At 43.5% G+C, this 23938-nt stretch overlaps 1 protein-coding gene across 1 annotated transcript in view; it reads left to right on the top strand.

Annotated features, from left to right (window-relative positions):
• Positions 1 to 23938, top strand: part of flt4 (fms related receptor tyrosine kinase 4) — a 237547-nt gene that overhangs the window by 200314 nt on the left and 13295 nt on the right. The window contains exons 17-26 of the mRNA XM_060837385.1: positions 2761 to 2896; positions 2983 to 3087; positions 9157 to 9270; positions 12959 to 13047; positions 13755 to 13908; positions 14894 to 14988; positions 17431 to 17553; positions 18949 to 19060; positions 19140 to 19239; positions 23261 to 23366. Coding sequence (XP_060693368.1) covers positions 2761 to 2896; positions 2983 to 3087; positions 9157 to 9270; positions 12959 to 13047; positions 13755 to 13908; positions 14894 to 14988; positions 17431 to 17553; positions 18949 to 19060; positions 19140 to 19239; positions 23261 to 23366 — 1134 coding nt within the window. The remainder of the gene's footprint in view (positions 1 to 2760; positions 2897 to 2982; positions 3088 to 9156; positions 9271 to 12958; positions 13048 to 13754; positions 13909 to 14893; positions 14989 to 17430; positions 17554 to 18948; positions 19061 to 19139; positions 19240 to 23260; positions 23367 to 23938) is intronic.

The following is a 23938-nucleotide window of genomic DNA, read 5'->3' on the forward strand; positions in this document are numbered from 1 at the left end:
GATAATCCCATTCTGACAGTGTCGGGCTTAGTCAGTATTGTACTGAAAACATTAACATGGCAATATAGTGACCCCCAGTACCACCTTCCCAACACCTTTCAGTGACAGTGCGGCACTTCCTCAGTACTGCCCCTCCGAGAGTGCGGCATTCCCTCAGTACTGACTCTCTGACTGTGCAGCACTCCCTCAGCACTGGCCCTCTGACAGTGCAGCACTCCCTCAATACTGACCCTCTGACAGTGCAGCATACCCTCAGTATTTACCCTCTGACAGTGCAGCACACCCTCAGTACTGACTCTCTGACAGTGCAGCACTCCCTCAGTACCAACCCTCTGACAGTGCAGCACACCCTTAGTACTGGTCCTCTGACAGTGCAGCACACCCTCAGTACTGGCCCTCTGACAGTGCAGCACACCCTCAGTACTGACCCTCTGACAGTGCAGCACACCTTCAGTACTGATCCTCTGACAGTGCAGCACTCCCTTAGTACTGACCGTCTGACCATGCGGCACTCCCTTAGTACTGACTCTCTGACTGTGCAGCACTCCCTCAGCACTGGCCCTCTGACAGTGCAGCACTTCCTCAATACTGACCCTCTGACAGTGCAGCACACCCTCAGTATTTACCCTCTGACAGTGCAGCACACCCTCAGTACTGACTCTCTGACAGTGCAGCACTCCCTCAGTACTAACCCTCTGACAGTGCAGCACACCCTCAGTACTGGTCCTCTGACAGTGCAGCACTCCCTCAGTACTGACCCTCTGACAGTGCAACACACCTTCAGCACTGATCCTCTGACAGTGCAGCACTCCCTCAGTACTGACCCTCTGACAGTGCAGCACTCCCTCAGTACTGACCCACTGACAGTGCTGCGCTGAAGGTGTTATCCTGGATTTTGTGCTCATGTTTCTGAATTGGAACTCGAATGCATGACCTCCCAGTTCAGAAATAAGAACATCATCCACTGAGCTACAGCTGATACAAGGTCAAGCTCAAAACTTTTAAGATCCATATCTACTTCCTGACCTATCTGAACCAGCATTCCGGACTCTGGATATCTGGAGTAAGAACAGAATGCAGTAGAAATCTCAGTGAGTTTGGCAGCATCTGTGGAGAGAGAAGCAGAGTGATGACAAATTATTGAATTGAAACATTAATTGTTTTGTGAAGAAGGAATCTTGATTTTATCTCAAGTTACCCAAACACCTCCCATGGCAGTCACCTCTGTCCCTCCATGTGACAGCACCAACCACCCTGAACCTCCTGAATGTGGGTGATGGGGAAACCTGTCGAAAAGTCTATCATTCTTCAGATTGCAGAAGTTCAGATTGCTGCTGTAGGCTGGATGTTTTCACAATGCCACTGTTTATTATGAACAATGTGCCATAAGGTTCACTAACTATTTAATTGTGGCTTTACAGTTCAACTGATTCCAAACCATCTGTTCCTATAATCTGCCAGATTCTTCACTAGATTAACATATCCCACCTGCTCTGTTCTGCTGTCAGGCCAGATCTCAAATGAATGGGAGGAATTCCCTGGTGTTTCCCTCCTTTGTCCTTCAGCTGAGGTTAAAGGGTTAATAGTCAAATATGCTAATTGGCAGCTCACGTCATTTGTGATGTAAGAGATCACATGACAGCAGACTCTAGCGAGCGATGATTCAGCATTTGGTCTCATGCTAAGCTTAGGAGTGTAATAATGAGCAGAAATTCAAACAAGAATGCTTTCATATCAACAGCTTAGGCTCTCGTAACCTCTCTCGATTCAGTCAAGGAAATAATCTCTTTGAACACCATTCATCAACATTACAGACACTTCAGTGAAACCATGACCTTAAACACTAACCATGGAGGAGGGGGAAACCACCTGTACCTATTAGCCATGAATGCTCTTACTGGATGTTAACCCAATATTCAGAGCCACTATATTGGGCTGAATGCAGTGGAGTCCGAACCCTACTGTTCTCACTCGAAGACAGAACCACTATCCCTGGGCTAGCAATCGACTCTGTCCAATTGCCAACCCTCACTGTATGATAGCCAGTTTATGGAGACCTGAGTCCAGTCTCCAGTCAGTAGGAGTGTTTGGAGCCGGGCTTGAACCCTCCCAGGGTGGTGGATGGTGGCCTACTGGTAATGTTACTGAGCCAGTAATCTAGAGGCTCAGGTTAACACTCTGGCAACAAGGATTCAAATCCCACTGTAGCAGTTGGGGGAATGTAGTTAATAAAATCTGGAATTTGCACCTTGTGTGCCTGATTATTGGTAAAAGGCTATCAAATTCACTAGGCCACGTCTACCTGGTCCTGCCTGGAGGTGACTTCAGAATTACAATAACATGGTTAACTCTCAATGGCTCTATGAAATGGACCAGCAGGCCACTTGATTCAAGGGTAATTAGGAACGGGCAACAACACATGATGGCCCACCCGTGATATCCACATCCCCATAAAAGAATACAGAAGCAGTGAAACCTCTCAGGTTGCACATGAGTTAAAGATTTACTTCCACCTTACAGAGATCCTTGTTCCTGGTCACTGCCCTGGGATTCTGCTGTGCATAATTACGCAGAAATTCCATGTTAATGCATGTGATGATCCCAAGGTGCAAAAGCTGCCCTACATTCTGTGGTTAATCTCACGGTGATGTTGGGAGAGCCGGACCTCCAAATCTTTATCAGCAACTTCAATGCTGGAGGAGAAGAAATTTCTTGTGCTTTGTAACAGCTAAGAATCTAATGTGATGGTCTCTGTTCCAGACTAGTCCAGCTGATATCAAAACCGGATACTTGTCGATAATCATGGATCCAGATGAGATCCCATTGGATGAGCAGTGCGAGTACCTGCCCTATGATTCCAGCAAGTGGGAGTTCCCCCGGGATAGGCTACGGCTTGGTGAGGTCCTCTCAGCTCCTGCAGACAAGTTGTTTTTACGTAATTAACATGCCGCTAAATCCTCGATTCCCGCTGTGTGCTTTTAGGCAAAACTCTGGGTCATGGGGCATTTGGAAAAGTTGTGGAAGCCTCCGCTTTCGGCATTGACAAAAGCAGCAGCTGTAAGACCGTAGCTGTGAAAATGTTGAAAGGTAAGACTGCACTTCACAAGTAGGGCAGACTTCTGAGGATACTTCTGTTGGGGAAGACGGTGAAATGATGGTAATGTCACTGGACATTAGTATGTCACAGAACTCGAGCTAAAGCAAATTTGATAACTCAGATAGAATCCCTACAGTGTGGAAGCAGGACCTTCAGCTCAACAAGTCCACACTGACCCTCCGAAGAATAACCCACCCAGACCAATTTCCCTACTACTCCACATTTACCTCAGACTAATGCACCCAACCTGCACATCCATGAGCATTATGGGCAATTTAGCATAGCTAATTCACCTAACCTGCACATCCTTGGATTGTGGGAGGAAACCAGAGCATCAGAGGAGACATGGGGAGAATGTGCAAACTCCACACAGAGAGTCGCCCGAGGTGGGAATTGAACCCAGGTTCCTGGCACTGTGAGACAACAGTACAAACCACTGAGCCACCCATGCCACCCAAATGAGCAAGGGTAACATGGAAGATGGATTTGTGGGGTGCATCAGGGATTTCTTAGAGCACTGCATTGCAGAATCTATCTGGCAACAGGCTACCTTAGATCTAGGAAAGTATAATGAGGTGTGGTCACTAAGAAATCTGAGAGTTAATGATCTGCAGGATGTAGTCTTCACACAATGATAGAATTTAAAATTTAGTTTGCAGGACAGCAAATCAAATCTCAAGCCAGTATCCTTAACTTTAAAAGCAAGCACTTAAGAGGTGTGAAGAGAGAGTTATTTAAAGTGGGAGAAAACAGACTAAGGGGAAAATCGGTGACAGACATTTCAGCTGATATTTCATAAGAGCTTAGCAAGAATTGATTCCAGTCACAAATGAGCTTCATCCTCCAACATTAAAGGAGGTAGCCACAGAGATAGTGAACACCCTTAATCTTCCAAGAATACTTAGATTCTGGAGAAGTCCCAGAGGATTCAAAAACTGCCAATTTAACATCTTTTGTTAAAAAGGGATGGAGACAATAAGAGATAATTGAAGGCCAGTTAGCTTGATGTCTGTTATTGAGAAAATGTTAGAGCCCATTTATAAAGATTGTAAGAGCAGTGCATTTAGAATACAGAATGTGATCAAGCAGAGTCGGCATGGCTTCATGAAGGGAAAATCACTCCTGACAAATTTATTAGAATTCTTTGAGGAGGTAACAAGCAGGATAGGTAATTTGGTGGCTCAGTGGTTAGCACTGCTGCCTCACAGCACCAGGGACCTGGGTTCGATTCCACCCTTGGGCAACTGTCTGTGTGGAGTTTGCACGTTCTCCCTGTGTCTGTGTGGGGTTTCTTCCTGGTGTTTTGGTTCTTTCCTACAATCCAAGGATGAGCCGGTCAGGTGGATTGGCGATGGTAAATTGCCCATAGTGTCAAATGTTGTGTTGGCTGGGTGGGTTAGCTCTTCAGATGGTCAGTGTGGACTTGATGGACCAAATGGCCTGATTCCATACTGTAGGGATTCTAAAGGGGAAGTAATGGATGTCATACATTTGAATTTTTGGAAGACGTTTGTGAAGGTGTCACATTAGGCTATTTAACATGGTGTTGGAAACAGTATGTTAGCATGGATAGAAGATTGGCTCATGAAAGAAGACAGAGAGTGGGGATAAGGGATGTATTTTCAGGATGGTAACCTATAACTGCTGGAGTGCTGCAGGGATCAGTTCAGGAGCCATAATTATTCACAATATATATTGATGACTTAGATGAGGCAAGTGGTTGTACGAGAACCTAATTGGCAGATGGCACAAAAAAAAAGGGAAGGGAATTAGTGAGGATGACACAAAGTGTCTGCAAAGGGATATAGACAGGTTACGTGACTGGGCAAAACCTTGTCAGATAGATAGTAGCTTCAGGGAAGTGGACAGACCACAGATACAGTCACGTGGCTGGATGACCACCAGGAGAGATAGGCAGATAGTGCAGGAGTCTCCTTGGCTATCCTGATGCTCAAAACATCGACTCCCATGCACCTTGGATGCTACCTGACCTGCTGTGCTTTTCCAGCACCATTCTTTTTGACTTTGGTTATCATCCATTCAAATAAGTCTACTGTTTTGGATGCTGTTGGGATGAACCTCTCAGTGGAAAATAGCAGCAGCAGCAGCCAGGTCTTTGGCACCACGAATGGGTGGAGTAAGATACGGCAAAGTACAAACAAATAATTGTCATAGAGGACTCTCTAGTCAGGGGCACATACAGGCATTTCTGTAGCTGCAGGTGAAATTCCAGGATGGTTTGTTGCCTCCCTGGTACCAGAGTCAAGGACCATTGGCCCAGTTAATCAAGATTCGATTGTATTCTTTACCAACCTTCTTCACTGTCCACTATAACACCAATTTTGATGTCATTCACAAACTTACTAACCATGCCTCCTATATTCTCATTCAAATCTCAAATGTAAATGACAAATAGTGGATCCCTTGTGGCACACCACTGGTCACAGGCCTCCAGTCTGAACTACAACCCTCTACCACCACCCTCTGTCTCCTACTGTCAAGCCACTTTTGAATCCAGTTGGCTAGCTGTCCCTGGATCCCATGTGAACTACCCTTACTAACCAGTCTACCATGTGGAACCTTGTTGAAGGTCTGGCTAAAGTCCATGTGGACAACATCTGCCTCTCTGTCTTCATTTATCTTCTTGGTCACCTCTTCAAAAAACTCAACAAGTTTGTCAAACATAATTTCCAACACACAAAGCCATGCTGACTATCTCTAATCAGTCCTTGACTTTCCAAATGCAAGTAGATGCAGTCTCTCAGAAACTCCGCCAACAACTTACCCACCATTAATGTCAGACTCACCAGGCTGTAACTTCTGACTTTTCCTTGCACCCTTTCTTAAACAAAGGCACAACATTAGCTGCTTTTCAGTCTTCTGACATCTCCTCCATGACTGTCGATGATACAAATATCTCTGCTAGAGGACCTTGGTAGACACGGATGAGTTGGACCAAAGGGTCTCCTTCCATGCTGTATGACTCTATGATTCTATGACTCTAGATGGAATATAATGAAGGAAAGAGTGAAGTTACGTACTTTGATAGCTAGTATCAAAAGACAGGCTGTTAATTAAATGGAGAGCAATTTCAAAAATTGCAGTGCAGAGGTAACTGGGTGTTATTGTGCAAGAAACACAAAACTTCACCATGTCACAGAGTTATAGAGATGTACAGAAACAGATCTTTTGGTCTAACTTGTCCATGCCGACCAGATATCCCAACCCAATCTAGGCCCATTTTCCAGTATTTGGCCCAAATCCCTCTAAATCTTTCCTATTTGTATACTCATCCAAATGCCTTTTAAATGTTGTAATTGTACCAGCCTCCACCACTTCTTCTGGCATCTCATTCCATACACGTACCACCCTCTGTGTGAAAAGGTTTCCCCTTAGGTCCCTTTTTTATCTTTCCCCTTTCACCCTAAACCTATGCCCTCTAGTTCTGGACTCCCCACCCCAGGACAAAGACCTTGTCTATTTATCCTATCCCTGCACCTCATGATTTTAAACCTCTATAAGGTTACCCCTCAGCCTTTGACACTCCAGGGAAAACAGCCCCAGTCTATTCAGCGTCTCCCTATAGCTCAAATCCTCCAACCCTGACAATATCCTTGTAAACCTTTTCAGAACGCTTTCAAAGTTTCACAACATCCTTCTGATAGGAAGGAGACCAGAATTGCACGCAATATTCTAACCCCTCAACTGTATCTACCCAGCTCCTCAACATATTGCTCAAATCCGCTTATCCACCTTTTCCCCACATCTCTCAACCCCACCTGCCAGCGAATGATCTTTAAGGAAGGAATCCTGCTGCCTTTCCCCAATCTGAGTCAACACTCTCTGAAGTTACTTCACAAGCCTCTTACATTTATATCTAAAACAAACACAGCAAATACTGGAGAAGATCAGCAGGTCTTGCAGCATCTGTCGAGAGAGAAACAATCTGAAGAAGTTGCACCACACTGAAAATGTTTACTCTATTTCTCTCCACAGATGCTGCCCAACCCCTTCAGCTTCTCCAGTATTCTGTGTTTGTTTCAGATTTCCTGCACTTCCAACTTCCCCGCTAGCAGTGAAGGATGGGTAATAATTGCAGGTCTTGCTAATGACATCCACACCTTGAATGTAAATAATTTTTAGAGACCATTGTTAACATTTTAACACGTTCACTATAGAATCCCTATAGTGTGGAAGCAGGCCATTCACCCTAACCATTCTACACCATCCCTCCAAACAGCATCCCACCCAGACCCACTCCCCTACCCTAGCTCTGTGACCCTGCGCTTCCTGTGGCTAATCTACCTAGCCTGCACATCGCTGGACATTATGGATAATCTCCCATGGCCATTCAATCTAACCTGCACATCTTTGCACTATGGGAGGAAACTAGAGCAGCCAGAGGAAACTCACACAGACACGGGGAGAATGTGCAAACTTCACACAGACAGTCACCCGAGACTGGAATCGAACCTGGGTGTCTGGCACTGTGAGGCAGCAGTAGTAACCACTGAGCAACTGTGCCAACCCAGTCAAATAGAAATAGCAGAGAGTAGACTTTCCACTGCCTTTAATGGCTGGATGAATTAATCCAGTGTGTGGGAAAGACAGGTCTTCACCTTTGCTCAAAAAGGAACAGCTGGTGAATAGAATTTCATATTTGCAGAATTGGAATCTGAATTTATATAGATAAATACTACTGGGAGTTCTATTTTCTATCCTTATTCTCAGAGTTTGGGTGTCAGAGCCTAGGTCAGCATACATTGTCCATCAAAAACTGTCTTTGGAAGTCACCTTCAATAATGACTGTACTCCACATGGTGTACAGACACACAGTTCTGTTTGGGAAGGCTCATGTTTTGATACAGTGACAGTGAAGAAGTGGCAGTACATTTCCAAGTCACCATGATGTGTGGCTAGGAGGAGAATTTGCAGGTGGTGATAGTCCCCGTGTTATGGACCAGACCAGACCCTTCAAAACGTTTCAAGGAGGTAGCCCAGACCCTAACTCTGCTCATTGTTTTATCAGGTGTAAGTGAACATTCCAGGAAGGATGCAGCTGGTCAAACCACTTTGTTTTAAACAAAACAGAATTTATTTACAAGATTACTAAATGAAACACAAATAACGAAAACAGAATACTGAATAACTTATCCTATCTGAAAACCCAACAGACCCATGATGCTGTTTCAAATACTTGCAACAGTTCCCATAACCACCCCTTGGCACGAAAGGAAAAATCAAACACAAGGTCTTACAGGATTGAAGTCAGAGAGAGAGTACCAGCATGGACCTGCTTCTGTGGATCCAGCAGCCTTTCTTCACGTTATTGCTAAATATAAACCAAATCAGAGAAAAGCTGAGCTGGGAGAACTGACCACTCCCTTTCATTGTACAATTGTTGCTTGTTTAAAACTCGAAAACCTTCTACCTGAGGCAGTATCCGGTAGCTGTTATCAAATTGGCCCTAAAAGATCCTTCACCTTCAGATTTTTCAGAATCTGTGTTGTTTATGACTTCTCTGGAAAAAGCCAAGGACAGCACAACCCTGTTAAAGGAGCAGTTTCATCACACCATGAATCTGCTGTCCTTGTCCTTCTGGGTGGTAGAGGTTGCATATTTGGAAGGTGCTGGCAAGGAGCCTTGCCGAGTTCCTGGATTGCATCTTGTAGATGGTACACAATGCTGCTAACACAGTGGTGGAGGGAGTGAGTGTTCTAGGTGGTGGATGTGGTGCCAGTCAAGTAGGCTGCTTGGACCTAGATAGTGCCCAGCCTCTTGTATGTTATTGGAATTATGATCGTCCAGACAAATGTGGAGTATTTCATCACACTCCTGACTTATTCCTTGTAGGTGGTGAATAGACTTTGTGGAGTTAATATTTAGGAGGTGAGTTACTTACCACAGAATTCCCAGTAATCTCATGACCACAGTATTGATCATAGACTGAACATAGCATGATAAATAGCAGAGTGGGAAGCAGTAGGGCGAAATTCTCTGTGGAGGGTAGTGCTGGTACATTTTCAGGTTAATACGGATATGAACTCTCTGTTGTCTAGATGGAGCCACAGCAAATGAGCACAAGGCATTGATGTCAGAACTGAAGATTCTCATTCACATTGGAAACCACCTCAACGTTGTCAATCTCCTGGGAGCCTGCACCAAAGCAAATGGTAAGCAGTGACATGAGGAGCCATTGTGTTAGCGTGTGTGCCCTGTCAATGGGGGCGTGACATATACCCATCTGCATTTCTTCACATTGTTTATCCCTGCCCTGTTAACAATCAGGCTGGGCTTACTGATCCACATTAGCTTCCAGTCCAGCAACACATGCGTTTTTTAATTCTCAGATGTTCTTAGATTCCTCTTGCCACCTCCTCCATTTCAGAAATAATGCTACAAGCTCTGAGCTATCTGTGCTCCTATAATTCTGACATCTTGCATGTCCCTGATTTTAATCACTTGGCCATGCCTTGGACTCCCAAGGCAAAAATTCTGAAATTGCTTCCCTGGACCTCTCTGCCTCGCTATCCCACTCTTCATCTTTAAGACACTTCCTGTTACTTAGATATTGGGTTTTCGGGCACCTGCCGTAATGTCACCTTATGCCAAATCTGTTTGATTAATGCTCCTGTCAAGTGCCTTGGGCTATTTTATGACATTAAAGCTGTTATATAAATGCTTGTTGTACTTGGTATAATAAATCAGGCATTCCCTGTAATTTCAACATAGAAAAATTAATCCAAATTCATCAGCACATTACCAACTGGCCTGGTTTAGTTGATGATTGCATCATAATTTTACACCCAATATGGCACCAGATTTTCCATTAACTTCACAATTTTTGAGGAAGAGAGTTCCAGATTTTTACGTGTGAAAAATGCTTTCTCACATTACCTGTGAACAGTCCAGAAGTACCTGAGTTCTGACAAAAGGTCACGGGACTAGAACTCTGTTTTGTCCTCTACAGATGCTGCCAGACTTGCTCTGGTTCTTCAACATTCTGTTTTTGCTTTAAATCATGGGTTTAGCCTAACTATGCCACAGTTCTGTCTTGAAAAACCCTGGGGAAAAGTACTTGAAAAACTCCATGAACGAAACAGCTTCTGTAGTGCTGTTACAAGTCTCTCACTGTGACTCCCACCCTCCACTAAGACTCAGGTCTTTCGCCACCACCCTCACCTTTGCCCCCCAGCTCCTTCACTGTCAATAATCATCTACCATCCCTTCTGCCTCAAATCCTCATCAGGTTAATACCAGTGAGTACGGAAAATTGTGTGGTATTGTGTTCTCAGTGGATAATTGGCCTGCTCTTTTTAACCCACCACTTGATTGCTTGCTTGCAAGAAAGTGGGAGTTTGCATTTCTGCAAATGTGTGTGTGCGTGTGTGCAAGAGAGAGATTGGGTGTGTGATTTTACTGATGGAGAAGTGAATTATTTAATGTCACACAGCAAGACCAAGCACCCTTCCAAACACTCACTGTGTAAAACAATCGACCAGTGTTTCTATAATGTCAGGATTATTGTCAAAAGTATCATTGCTCAGACCACTGAGTGTAGGAGGTGGTACGTCAGGTTGAGGTTGTACGGAACTTTGGTGAAGCCTCTTCTGGAGTACTGTGTCAACAGCTTTCACCCTGTTAGATGAACGATATTATTAAACTGGAGAGGGTTCAGAAAAGATTTACCAGGATGTTGGGCATAATAGTCATTGTCAGCCCACATCTTCAACAGTTTGCTCAGTACCACTTCTCTGGTAGTTATCCTGATTTTTTTCCCTTCCTCCCATCTCCTGAGTTAACACTGCTTCTGAGATGTTAATTATATCCATTATTATTAAGACTCATAGCTGAAAGTGTGTTGCTGGAAAAGCGCAGCAGGTCAGGCAGCATCCAAGGAACAGGAAATTCGACGTTTCGGGCATAAGCCCTTCTTCAGGCTTATGCCTGAAACGTCGAATTTCCTGTTCCTTGGATGCTGCCTGACCTGCTGCGCTTTTCCAGCAACACATTTCCAGCTCTGATCTCCAGCATCTGCAGACCTCACTTTCTCCCCTAATTAAGACTCCTGCAAAGTACCTGTTCAATTTATTCTCCCCTATTTTCCATTATTAATTCTCCAATCTCACTTCTATAGGACTGCTGCTCATTTTGTTTATTCACTTCTTCTTTGAATGTTTTTAGAAACACTGACTAATTGTTTTTATACTTTTGACTTGCTTTTTCTCATACTTTATTTTTTCTCACCTTATTTTTGGTATTTCTTCGCTGTTTGTTTTATTCTGTCCAATCCTCTTTCACAATGATATGCTTTTTCTTTAAGTTTGATGCTATCTTTAACATTTCTAATTAATCATGGATTGTCCATCTACGCCTTGGGATTGTGAGAACTGGTTGACAGCATCAGCTAATGATGGGTGAGGTTTCAAGATACATCCTGTCCTTTTAAATGCATCTACTAATTATTCTCAGGGAGTCAATAATCATTGTTTGTTGGACTTCACATTGAATCTTATTTGAACAGAGGTTTGTTATTAGTAATGAATGGCTGTGTGATCCAGTTATATCCAACTTCTTCACAAATTATTTAATGCCTTCCAATTCTGGTGAGCTAGATCAAAACTTTGCTTCCTTTTCTGATGAGAACCTGGAATAATAGCATATATTCATTTAAATTTTGCTTCATACCACAACATTCCATTGAAACCTATTCATGTGATGAAAATGTTTTCATCAGGGAAGGATATTGCGGCCTTTAATGGTGTATGACATAAAGTTACCTGAATGATATCTAAACTCCAAGGGTTAAATTTGCAAGGATGGATGCAAACTAGGATTATTTTGACTAACATTTAAAAATTTAAAACAGTGATTTGTTCAGAGTTTTCAATATATTAAGATGAACAGACATGGTTAATTAAGATGAATCATATCTGTTAGTTGGGGGCTCTATGATGAAGAATCAAAAAGTTAGCACTGCTGTGTCATAGTCCCAGGTTCGATTCCAACCTCGGGTTACTGTCTGTGTGGAGTTTGCACATTCTCCAAGTGTCTGCGTGGGTTTCCTCCAGGTGCTCCGGTTTCCTCCCACTGTCACAAAGATGTGCAGGTCAGGTGAATTGCCCATTCTAAATTGCTCATAGTTTAGGTATGCTAGAGGGAAATGGGTCTGGATGGGTTACTGTTTGGAGGGGCGGTGTGGACTGGTTGGAATCTAATCTTTTTCCCAGAATTAAAATGTCTGCTACTAGGGGGCATGCATTTCAGATGAGAGGGGGAAATCTCAAAGGAGGTGTGAAGGACAAGTTTTTTTTTAAACACAGAGAGCAGTAGGAATCTGGAACACACTGCCAGGAGTGGTGGTGGAGGCAGATACGATAGGGGGAGCTTAAGGGACTTTTAGGTAAACACGTGAATATGCAAGGAATGGAGGTGTATCGACCAAGAACAGGCACAAGGAGTTTGTTTAACTTGGCATCATGTTTGGCTAACATCATGGGCCGAAAGGCCTGTTCCTGTGCTATACTGTTCTATGTTCTATCTCAGGGGTCAAATTAGGAAACATGTCTACAGACAACAGGTGGTTGCAGTTTCTGCAGGCAGCAGTTGATGCGAGATGAATTGTTACTTTTAGAATTGAGATTAATAGATTTCTGTTACTCAATTTCAATCAGGGTTCAGGAGTCAGGCCACAGGTCATGCATGATCTCACTGAGTTTTGGAATAGACTCATGAGCTGTTCTTCTTATCATCCTTTTTAGCTCCTAAAATGTCTAAATTTGTCAAAATTATGCTAGGATTGAGAAGCAAACTGCAGAATTGTGGGTGACATTGACACCACCTTACTCTGTACCGTTTCAGGTCCTTTGATGGTGATTGTCGAATACTGCAAATATGGAAACCTTTCGAATTATTTGAGGAGCAAACGTGAAGATTTTATCCCGTATAGGGTAATGTTACTACACATGCTCTCCCCTCCATCTCCCTGTAACATCACTGACAATAAAAGCCCAATTTCCAGTCCTCATCTTTATCCTCGACCAAGACCCCAAAACCCCTTAGCTTTCTTGGATCTCCCATCCTCCATTAGGCAATGGTATTTTCTTTTGCCTTTACTCTCTTGTGTAATTTAGGGCATCATTGACAAAGCCAGAATTATTTCTCCAGTTCTTGAGCTGAATAAGTTTGCTCAAGCATTTTGGAGAACCGTTGTAATCACTGGAGTAAGACAACCATGTAAGGACAACAGATACCCCACCTCTAATGGACATTAGTGTACCAGATGGCCTTTACAATCATTAACAATGATTTCATGGTCATCGTTACTGAAACTAGCTTATAATTCCAGATTCATCAACCAAGTGTAAATCCCACCAGCTGCAGCGGGACCCATGTCCCCACAGCCTGAACCTGGGCCTCTGGATTCATAGTCCAGTGACCTTACTGCTATTCCCCCTTTTTGAGGAATATGGAGCAAAGCTGAGGTATGAATCAACCATGTTCTAATTCAGTAGAAGAACAGGATTGAGGGGCTGAATGGTCTGTTTTGTCTCCTCATGTTCCTAATCCTAATCCCAGGAACGTTTGATGGTACAGTGTGAAGGGACTCTCTGTTCCAGAGCTCCCTAGGTGTGACTAAGTTACTGTTGTGCTGCAGGACCGTGCTCCAAAAATGAGGAATCAGGTGATCTCAATGGTGGAAGTAGTGAAAGGACTGGACAACAGGAGTCAGGCATGTCCCAGTGAGAATGCAATCTGTAAACGAACAGCTGTGGAGAAAATCCTTTGTCATCCTGAGGAGCTGGTGGAAGGTGAGAATCACTGACTCTGTTTCAAATGATCAAGCATTAGAATTGCATTCAAAAACTTTGAAGGTGAATTAAACGAAGACTTACCCAGGGATACCATTCCTTATCATGAAAGGCTCAAATCCAAAATTCATGAAAATGGAGAAATTGAGAATACTTTCCAAACCAATGGGTGGTCAAGTAACCAGGCCGAGAGATAATCAGAATGAAGTGACAATTGGATTTGTTTCTGATGAAGAGGTGTTTGAGGAACATGGGGATAATGTGGGTAGTTGGCAAGGCTAACATTTATTTCATATCCTAATTACTGTTGTGTAAGTGCTGGTGAGTCACTTACAAGCAAGTAGGTTGCTAGGCCTTTCCAGTGGGAAGTTAAGAATAATCCACGTTGGTGTGAATCTGAAGTTTCAGGTGGGCCAGACTGTGTGCGTCAGGATAATAGATTTCCTCCCCTGAACAGTAATAATGAACCAGATGGTTTTTGCAATAACAGATTCCTGGTCAGTAATAATAAGACAAGTATTTTCTTTCAGAGGTAAATTTGACTTTGAATTATTCCAGCGGCTAAGGAGGGTGGGGGGTGGTTGGACTCAGTATTTATTACTCTGGGTCTCTGGATTACTAGTCTATTAATTTAACCTGGGTAAGGGGGATTGAGGAAGACAGAAAGAAGGTCGAGATACTGGGTTGAAGGATACGAGAAGGAATTCAGGAAGCGGAGTAGAGGAAAGTGGGGATATGGGCTTGAGGATTATGGGGAGAGAGTGGGGTTGTGGGATATGGAGAGGTGGCCAAGAAGTGGGGTTGAGGGGAATGAGGAGAAGGTGGCAAGGTGGTTTGTAAGATTGATAACTCAGTGTTGTAATAGAGAACCATATTGTTTCCGTGTGAGCTGGGCAGTGTTCAGCATTGTGACCTAGGCCTTCCGGACTTGAACTTCCTGGATGTGCCTAAATAAAGACAAGACCTTCTATTTTCCCTCTAACAGTTGACGACCTCTGGCAATGCCCTCTGACCTTAGTGGACCTTATCTGCTACAGCTTCCAAGTTGCTCGTGGGATGGAGTTCCTGGCATCTAGAAAGGTGAGGTTTCCAAATTTGTCGCTGATGTCAGCGTGGTTCTATGGACATTGACCAGGTTCTGTTACTTCACCCAGGTACCTTACCTGGCCTACACTGATCTGTGAGGAGAAAGTGAGGACTGCAGATGCTGGAGATCAGAGCTGAAAATGTGTTGCTGGAAAAGCGTAGCAGGTCAGGCAGCATCCAAAGAGCAGGAGAATCGACGTTTCAAGCATGAGCCCTTCTTCAGGATTCCTGAATACCGCCTGACCTGCTGCGCTTTTCCAGCAACACGTTTTCAGCTACACTGACCTGTAGCTATTTCCAAAGGAAGTGAGAAAAATACTTGCAGAAAGATTGAGGTGTATGGGGAAAGAGCAGAGAGAGAGAATACCAATGAGTCAGCATGGACAGAATGGGCAAATGGTCTCCAGATACTACTGTGCTTTAATATTGTATGATTTGAGTATTAGGCTATAGGAATAATTGCAGGTGCTCAGTGACAACATTAATACACAATTCCCTTCCTGCAGGGTTCACAAAGAAGTAATCAGGAGCAGGAACAGTCAGCAGCCAGCAGTATAGCTCAGTGCTGCCGGGTCTCATTCTTCTAGCAAATATCGATTTTATTTGGGGCATTTTACAAGTGATCTTCTCACCAAAAACTGTTTAATTGGCTGTCTAGCACTTTCAAATGCCTTGAGGCCATGAAAGGCACTGAACATAATCTTTCCATCATTCCTTCCTTTCTTCTCTCTGTTGTGTGCATTTGCAAATTTCTTAGTGGTTTGACTTGCTTAGTCAGAGAAGAGACTTTTACATAACCTTTCATTGCCCCCTACTGTTAGTTGTAGAAAACACAAAGATACAGAGCGGGAAATTATTCCAGCCTATCTGACTTGCTTTTGTTGAAGAATATTGTTCATTCAGGACAGCAATAATTTGAAAGTACTGCCTCTGTCTGAGACCATCTACTTTGAGAGAATAACTATCTCCCAACTTCCCAAAGTCTGTCCACCAACTAAAAGGCAGAAGTCAGGAGTGTGATGGAATACTTACCTTCAATACCTACTAACATTGGTCTTGTCCAAGTCCTACAAGTATTGGAAGCCCCTTTAGCTCTCCTCACTGACTCACCAGAGACACTGCCATCTACTGGACTCTGCTCTGCTACACAACTGAGCTCCCACTTGGCAATGGGATCCTAGACTGTTCGTCAAGTGAGCAGTGAAGCAACTCAGAATTTCACCTCACCGTGACCTTGCCCCAAAGAGGGAAGTGATTTTAATATCCAGCAGAGTGGTCATCTCCCTGTGCTGAAGAATCCAAACCTTGTTTGCTTTCCGTTGTTGCCTTCATTGCACTACTCTTTGATGGATGTTCACAATCAATGACTTGGAGCAAAGTTGAGTAAACAAAGCTACATCAGGCTGAAAAGCTTGAGTAATGAACACACTTTAAAATTGTAAGGCAGTGAGCCGTTTCACCCAGCAGATCCAATGTTTATGCTTGACACAAGTTCATAAGACATAGGAGTGGAATTAAGGCCATTCGGCCCATCGAGTCCACCCCCCATTCAATCATGGCTGATGGGCATTTCAAAGCCACTTACCCGCCCTCTCCCCGTAGCCCTTAATTCTTTGCAAGATCAAAAATTTATCAATCTCTGCCTTGAAGACACCCAACGTCCCAGCCTCCACTGCACTCCATGGCAATGAAGTCACCTCCAATCTTCAGTGTATTCATTTTATTCCTTTCTCCCTCAACTGCTCCTTGTGCTGGTGTATTCCACATTCTCACCACTCTCTGAGTAAAGATGTTTCTCCTGTAACTCCTATTGGATTTAAAAAAAACATGAGGTGCACATTTTCAACATAGAGGGTGGTTCACATGTGGAATGAACTTGGAAGTGATGGATGTGGGCACAGTAACGATGCACAGGAATATAAAAGATTTGGAAGTATATGGGCCAGGAGCAGGCAAGTCAGACTAGATTAGTTTGGGATTATGGTCAGCATGGACTGGTTGGACCAAAGGGTTTGTATGACTGTATGACTCTAATGGCAATTGTCTGACACTTATGGCCTCTATTTTTGCATTTCCATAAGTGGAACCATTTTCTTTGTGTCTGCTCTATCAAACCCCATCATAATCTTAAAAGGATTAACATTGGGTCATCTCTTGACCTCTTTTCTGGAGTAAAGATCCCCAGCCTGTACAATCGATCCCTTTCCTGGCCTCCTCCATAGTGTTTTAATTTTTCACAGCAAGGTTGTTGGCAGACAAATTGGGACAGTGCAACAGCCTCCCCAGGTAAAAAGACTCTGAATGCAGGTTCTTGCCCTGAGCAAGCATCCTCCTCATCCTCCCTTCCTGTCCCCCCCACTGTCCCCACCTGGCAGGCTGGGCAAAATTCAATCTCTGTAGCTCGCTGCATGCTGAGTGACTGGAACCTGTGTTCAGTGTATTCACAGAGACTTGGCAGCTCGCAACATTCTCCTGTCTGAAAACAACGTGGTGAAGATCTGCGATTTCGGCCTGGCCAGAGACATCTACAAGGATCCCGATTACGTGCGAAAAGGGAATGTAAGTAGCTCGGCCTGGAGTTATATAAGGACTAGGGAACAAAACTGGAGTTAAAATATAGAAAGGATTATGATTAAATTGAATGACCTCCTCCTACTTGTATGACATCATTATGGACATTGGAGTTAGAGCTGCCAATGAGACACACTCCTCGGGATAGAAGTTTCCTCCCAACAACAATATTGGGGCTTCAATATAGATTTTTAACTTTGACTGTTAAGATTTTTTTTAGTGAGAATTTGTATAAAAGGTGCATAAGAATAACAATTACACTTCCTTTTAAAGAAAGGTTGCCCTGAGTGAGTTGGTTAAATATTTATTGAGTAAAGTCATTGACAGGGCCAGGCAGCCTCTGAGGTGCAGAAGAATACTAATAACATGGATTCCCATCCTATTATGGTAATACCAAGGGGCTTTCCTCCTCCTCTTGGCACATAGTGATGTCTTGGCATGAGACATGATTAAAATCCCTTTGAAGGTGAGAGTGCCACATACACAGAAAGGCACCGAGGGTTACAAATCAAAGATGGGTAAATGTGGTTATGATACAGACCAACAGTGATTCAGTTATGTGACAGAACATGCTGACAGAGCTGAATGGCCTCTTCCTTCTCCTATGTAATGTACGTGTATTGTGTTTGGGGAAACAGGTCACTTTGGGACTCTGTTTTTCAATGACCTCCACCACTGGAGATTTTCCTTGTCTGTTGTCTGAGCCTGGCGTAGACTAAATGATTGACATTGCTGTTCTGATTATCATACAACTACCAGAATAGTAGATGGCAACTTGGAGGATCAGTTAGAATATCTATAAATAATCAAGAGAATCTGAGTTCAAATCTCACTACAGCGTTGGAGAATTAGATTTTTTTAATATATGTGAATTAAAAAGGTGATCTCATGAAACTGAACATGAAGCTTTGGGATTGTTGGTTTAGAAAACAAATTTAACTCGTTCCTATTCAACTCAAAGCAAACCCAACTTTTACTTTAGGGAAGAAACCTTATCCATTCTGACAGGCAATAAAATTGATTCTCAATTACTTTGTGTAGTTTAGCCAGGGATTCAGGTTATTAAATCACCAGCAGTTCAAGCAGGTCCATCACCACCTGTTCAGGGCAACTAGTGATGGTAAATAAATGCCAATCATGCCAGCAAGAACCATATCCTAAGGCAGGCACAAGTGCTTCACTCTGAATCTAACCTGTGCCTTTTCTGTCCTGGGAGGACAGTGCAGAAAGAACTTTACTCTGGATGTAATCCATGTTATATTTGCCCTGGGAGCGTTTATACTTTTCATAATCGAGTTTTGGTAAATCACGTTAGTGGAGTTTAGCAAATTTAAAATATCAACCAAAGCATTATAACGTCTGATTTTTTACGTTTTATTACAGGCTAGACTCCCGCTCAAGTGGATGGCTCCTGAGAGTATTTTCGATAAAGTCTACACCACTCAGAGTGATGTGTGGTCATTTGGGGTCCTCCTATGGGAGATCTTTTCTCTGGGTGAGCAGAAATTACTGCACAGGACTTGGATAAAACAGTGAGCCTCCCATTATGTTACTGACCTCTTGTTTTCTTTCAGGTGTCTCTCCCTATCCCGGAGTCCAGATTAATGAGGAATTCTGCCAGAGACTGCGGGAAGGCACCAGGATGCGAGCTCCAGAATATGCTACAGCAGAAATGTAATCAGGAATATCTCTGAATCTTTATAGTATTCTGGGATTAAAAGGGTTAAATTATATGTTCAAAGATGAACCTAGTATTCTATTCAGTAGAGCAGATTAAGGGATGATCTACTTGAGCTGTTTAAGATGCTTGAGTGAGTTGATTGGGGCAAATAGAGACTCCCAGAAGGGAGTCCTCTACAAGAACATTTAGCTTTAAAATTAGAGCCGGGCCATTTGGGGTAATCTCACAAGGCACTTTTTCACACAAAAGGTAATGGAAATTTTTAACTCTTCCCCAAACAAAGTGGTCAAAGGAAGATCAATGGAAATATCTAATCCAATTATCAGGGTTACAATCTGAGGTGGGTAGATGCTAAGGTTAAGTGGGACAGGTGTAGGTAGTAGTCTATTTTTGGCGGTACAGATTTGATGTGTCAAAAGTCATCTTCTGCATTGTACGATTCTATGATTTTAAGTGTCAAATACAGGTCAGCATGGTCTAATTGGATGATGGAATAGATTAGAGGGATTAAAATGGCTTCTCCGTGCTGCCCTGTTCATAGAATCCAGCTGTCAAATAGTGCAACAATGTGGCCACCTAAACTGACACAATCTAGCAGGTAGAATCATAGAATCGTACCGTGTGGAAGAAGGCCATTCAGCCCACAGTGATGGTGTTGACTTGATGAAAAAGCCATTCAATTAGTTCTACTTTCTTTGCTCATTTCCCATAGCACTGCCACATTTTTCTCTTTAAGTATACATCCAGTCAGACCTGTTTCCACTGCTGTCTCAGCTATATGTTCCTGATCTAATATGTACTGTCTAATATGGAGAGCTTAGGCCTATATTTGCTGGTAGGTTGAGAGAAAATCAAATTGAAGTACATAAGATGCTAAAGGAGATTGACAAAGTAGATGTATTGCTGCTGTTTCCCTTGTGCGGCAATCTAAAAGAGAAGGAATAGTTTAGGATAAGTGGTGGAATGGATAGGATAAATAACAAGGTATTTTCACTGGCGTGGGGGAGTCCAGAACGAGTGGGCATAGGTCTAGGGTGAGTGGGGAAAGATATAAAAGGGACCTAAGGGACAACGTTTTCATACAGAGAGTGGTGCGTGTATGGAATGACCTGTCAGAGGAAGTGGTGGAGGTTGGTAAAATTACAACATTTAAAAGGCATCTGGATGGGTATATGATAGGAAAGGGTTTACAGGGATATAGGCCAAGTGCTGGCAAATGGGACTAGATTAGGTTAGGATATCTGGTCGGCGTGGATAGGTTGGACCGAAGGTCTGTTTCCATGCTGTACATCTCTATGACTCAATGGTGGCAGATTTAAAACAGAGATGAGAGGAATTACTTCTCTCCAATGATCATGAATCTGGAGTTCACCGCCCCAGAGTGCAGTAGACACTGGGATACTGAATAAATTGAAGGAAGAAATTGATTTTTAAAGGGTTAAAAGACTTTGAGGAGCGGACAAAAAAGTGGAGTTGAGACCAAGATGAGATCAGCCATGATCATATTAAATAGTGAGAGACGCTTGAGAACTGAATTACCTCCTCCTACTCCTAGGTCTTATGTTCTTGCCTGCCTTGGGACTATTTAATGGGATAGGTAGAGAGAACTATACTCAGTATCCTGCTGGCTTTCTGTTTTAAATTTGTCACATCTTAACCTAAAGGTTAGGCCTCTCATTCTAGATTGTCCCACAAGGGGAGACCTTGGCTCTACGTTTACTTTGTCAGTTCGTGAAGAATGTGGCTGATCATCTATCTCAATTCCACCACTACTTTCAAACCCTGTTCTTATATTTCGCAATTCCTTACTGTCAAAGTCTGTTAATCCCTGTCTTGAAAATACTCACCTTTATGATCCAAGGATGGGCCAAAGTCATTCATTGGAAACAGTGAGGTCTGCAAATGCTGGAGGTCAGAATTGAGAATTCAAAGTTTGGGAGAAGATTTGTAGCTCGGGTGCTCGTTGTTGTGGTTCTGATCACCGAGCTGGGAATTTGTGTTGCAGACGTTTCGTCCCCTGTCTAGATGACATCCTCAGTGCTTGGGAGCCTCCTGTGAAGCGCTTCTGTGATGTTTCCTCCGGCATTTATAGTGATTTGTATCTGCCGCTTCTGGTTGTCAGTTCCAGCTGTCCGCTGCAGTGGCCGGTATATTGGGTCCAGGTCGATGTGCTTATTGATTGAATCTGTGGATGAGTGCCATGCCTCTAGCAATTCCCTGGCTGTTCTCTGTTTGGCTTGTCCTATAATAGTAGTGTTGTCCCAGTCAAACTCATGTTACTTGTCATCAGAGTTTGTGGCTACTAGGGATAGCTGGTCATGTCATTTTGTGGCTAGTTGGTGTTCATGGATGCGGATCATTAGCTGTCTTCCTGTTTGTCCTATGTTATGTTTTGTGCAGTCCTTGCATGGGATTTTGTACAAAATCAGGTGCATCAGGTGATGAAGGAGCAGTGCTCTGAAAGCTAGTGTGCTTCCAATTAAACCTGTTGGTCTAAAACCTGGTGTTGTGTGATTTTTAACTTTGTAACCCAGTCCAATACCGGCATCTCCAAATCATGACTCTCAACAAAGCCCTTCATAGTTAAGTAAGTACTATTTTGTTGATGTTGGAATTGTGGCAGAAAACATACACACTGCACATTCCCACAAAGAACAAATGTGATTGTTCATCTTTACAAACTTCTGTTTTAGTGACATAATTGAAGCAATCAATATTAGGAGATGAGGGGAATTTGCATTACTCTCTTTTGAATAGCCTGGTTAGATCTTTTACTTCCACCCGAGAAAGCAGAGGGGAAAGACACAGTCAGTGAAGTATTTGCTCAACACTGCACTGTGAATGTCAGTTGAAACTTCATGCTCAAGTTCCTAAACCCACTACCTCTTCATCCAGAGAGCAAGCACAGAACAGGTTAGATGCTGAGTAAAATTCTTGCTGCCTTTTCCTTAAGGGGTGCATGGTCTACTCCTGTTCCTTTTACTTATGGTATTATATAGAAGGCACTATGTAAATGCATGTTCCATCTTTGTGAACATGTCTTATCAGCAAACCACAGTTTCCACATCTGAAAATTTTAAAGTTAGTAGAAAGAATCTAACCATTGCTCCTTGACATTCCATGTCATTATCATCGCTAAATCCTCCATATCACTATTCCAGAGGTTACCAGAAACTAAACTGGACTAGCAATATAAATACTGTGCCCCATCCCCCTCCCATTTATCTCTCCATGCCAGAGGCTCCCAGCCTCATTCCTGATGAAGGGCTTTTGCCCGAAATGTTGATTTTCCTGCTCCTCGGATGCTGCTTGACCTGCTGGGCTTTTCCAGCACCGCTCTAATCTTGATATTAATACTGTGGCCACAAGAGCAAGTCAGAGGGTGGGAATCCTGTAACGAGTAACCCCTTTCTCCCCAAAGCCTGTCCACTATCTACAAAGTACAAGCCAGACATGTGATGAAATATTCCTACTTGCCAGGCTTTTGCAGCTCCAACAACACTCAAAAAGTTTGATACCATCCAGGACAAAGCAGCTCACTTGATTGGCACCATATCCACAAACATTCAATTCCTCCCTCTCTGAAATTCACTGATGGCAGTGGACTGCATTAGAACAACTCAACAAGGTTCCCTAGAAAGCATTTTCCAAACCCATGAACACTACCAACTAGAAGGACAGGGACAGCAAATGCATTGGAGCACCACTACCTACAGGTTCCCCTCCAAGCTGCTCACCATCCAGCCTTGGAAACATATTTTTATTCCTTCAGTGATACTGGGTGAAAAGCCCCAAATCCCCTTCCTAACAGCACTGTGGACTGCAACATTTCCAAAAGGGTAGCTCACCAGTACCTTCTCAAGGGGCAACAAGGGATGGCCAATAAATGCTGGCCCAGCCAGTGATGCCCACATCCCGAGAATGAATTAAGACAAAGTCTTTTCTTGGAGGAAAATATGTCTTGAAAGGTCTTGATCATTTGTTGACTAACAAGTGAATTCATTACTTCGGCAGCTATCGTATAATGTTGAGCAGCTGGCAAGGGGAACCGAAAGACAGGCCAACTTTCTCTGATCTTGTGGAGCTCCTTGGAGATCTGTTGCAAGCCAGTGTCCAACAGGTGAGTCACCTGAACTACTTCACCTGGTCACTTATGATTGCACCTGGAACCCTGAAATGTTTGAGTATAATCACCAGAACCATTTAACAGGCAGATCTCCATTAATGACGACCGACTTGACACTGACATTTTTTTACAAACCCACCAACTCCCACACACTACCTCTTGCAAAAATGCCATCCCTTATTCCCAATTCCTCCGCCTCCACCGTATCTGCTCCCAGGAGGACCAGTTCCACCATAGAACACACCAGAAGGCCTCCTTCTTTAGAGACCGCAATTTCCCTTCCCACGTGGTTAAAGATGCCCTCCAAAACGCATCTCGTCCACATTCCACACCTCCGCCCTCAGACCCACCCTTCCAACCGTAACAAGGACCGAACGCCCCTGGTGCTCACCTTCCACCCTACAAACCTTCGCATAAAGCAAATCATCTGCCGACATTTCCGCCACCTCCAAAAAGACCCCACCACCAGGGATATATTTCCCTCCCCACCCCTTTCTGCCTTCTGCAAAGACCGCTCCCTCCGTGACTACCTGGTCAGGTCCACGCCCCCCTACAACCCACCCTCC

This window comes from Hemiscyllium ocellatum, chromosome 16 (genome assembly GCF_020745735.1).
Source record: "Hemiscyllium ocellatum isolate sHemOce1 chromosome 16, sHemOce1.pat.X.cur, whole genome shotgun sequence".
NCBI classification, from domain to species: Eukaryota; Metazoa; Chordata; class Chondrichthyes; order Orectolobiformes; family Hemiscylliidae; genus Hemiscyllium; species Hemiscyllium ocellatum.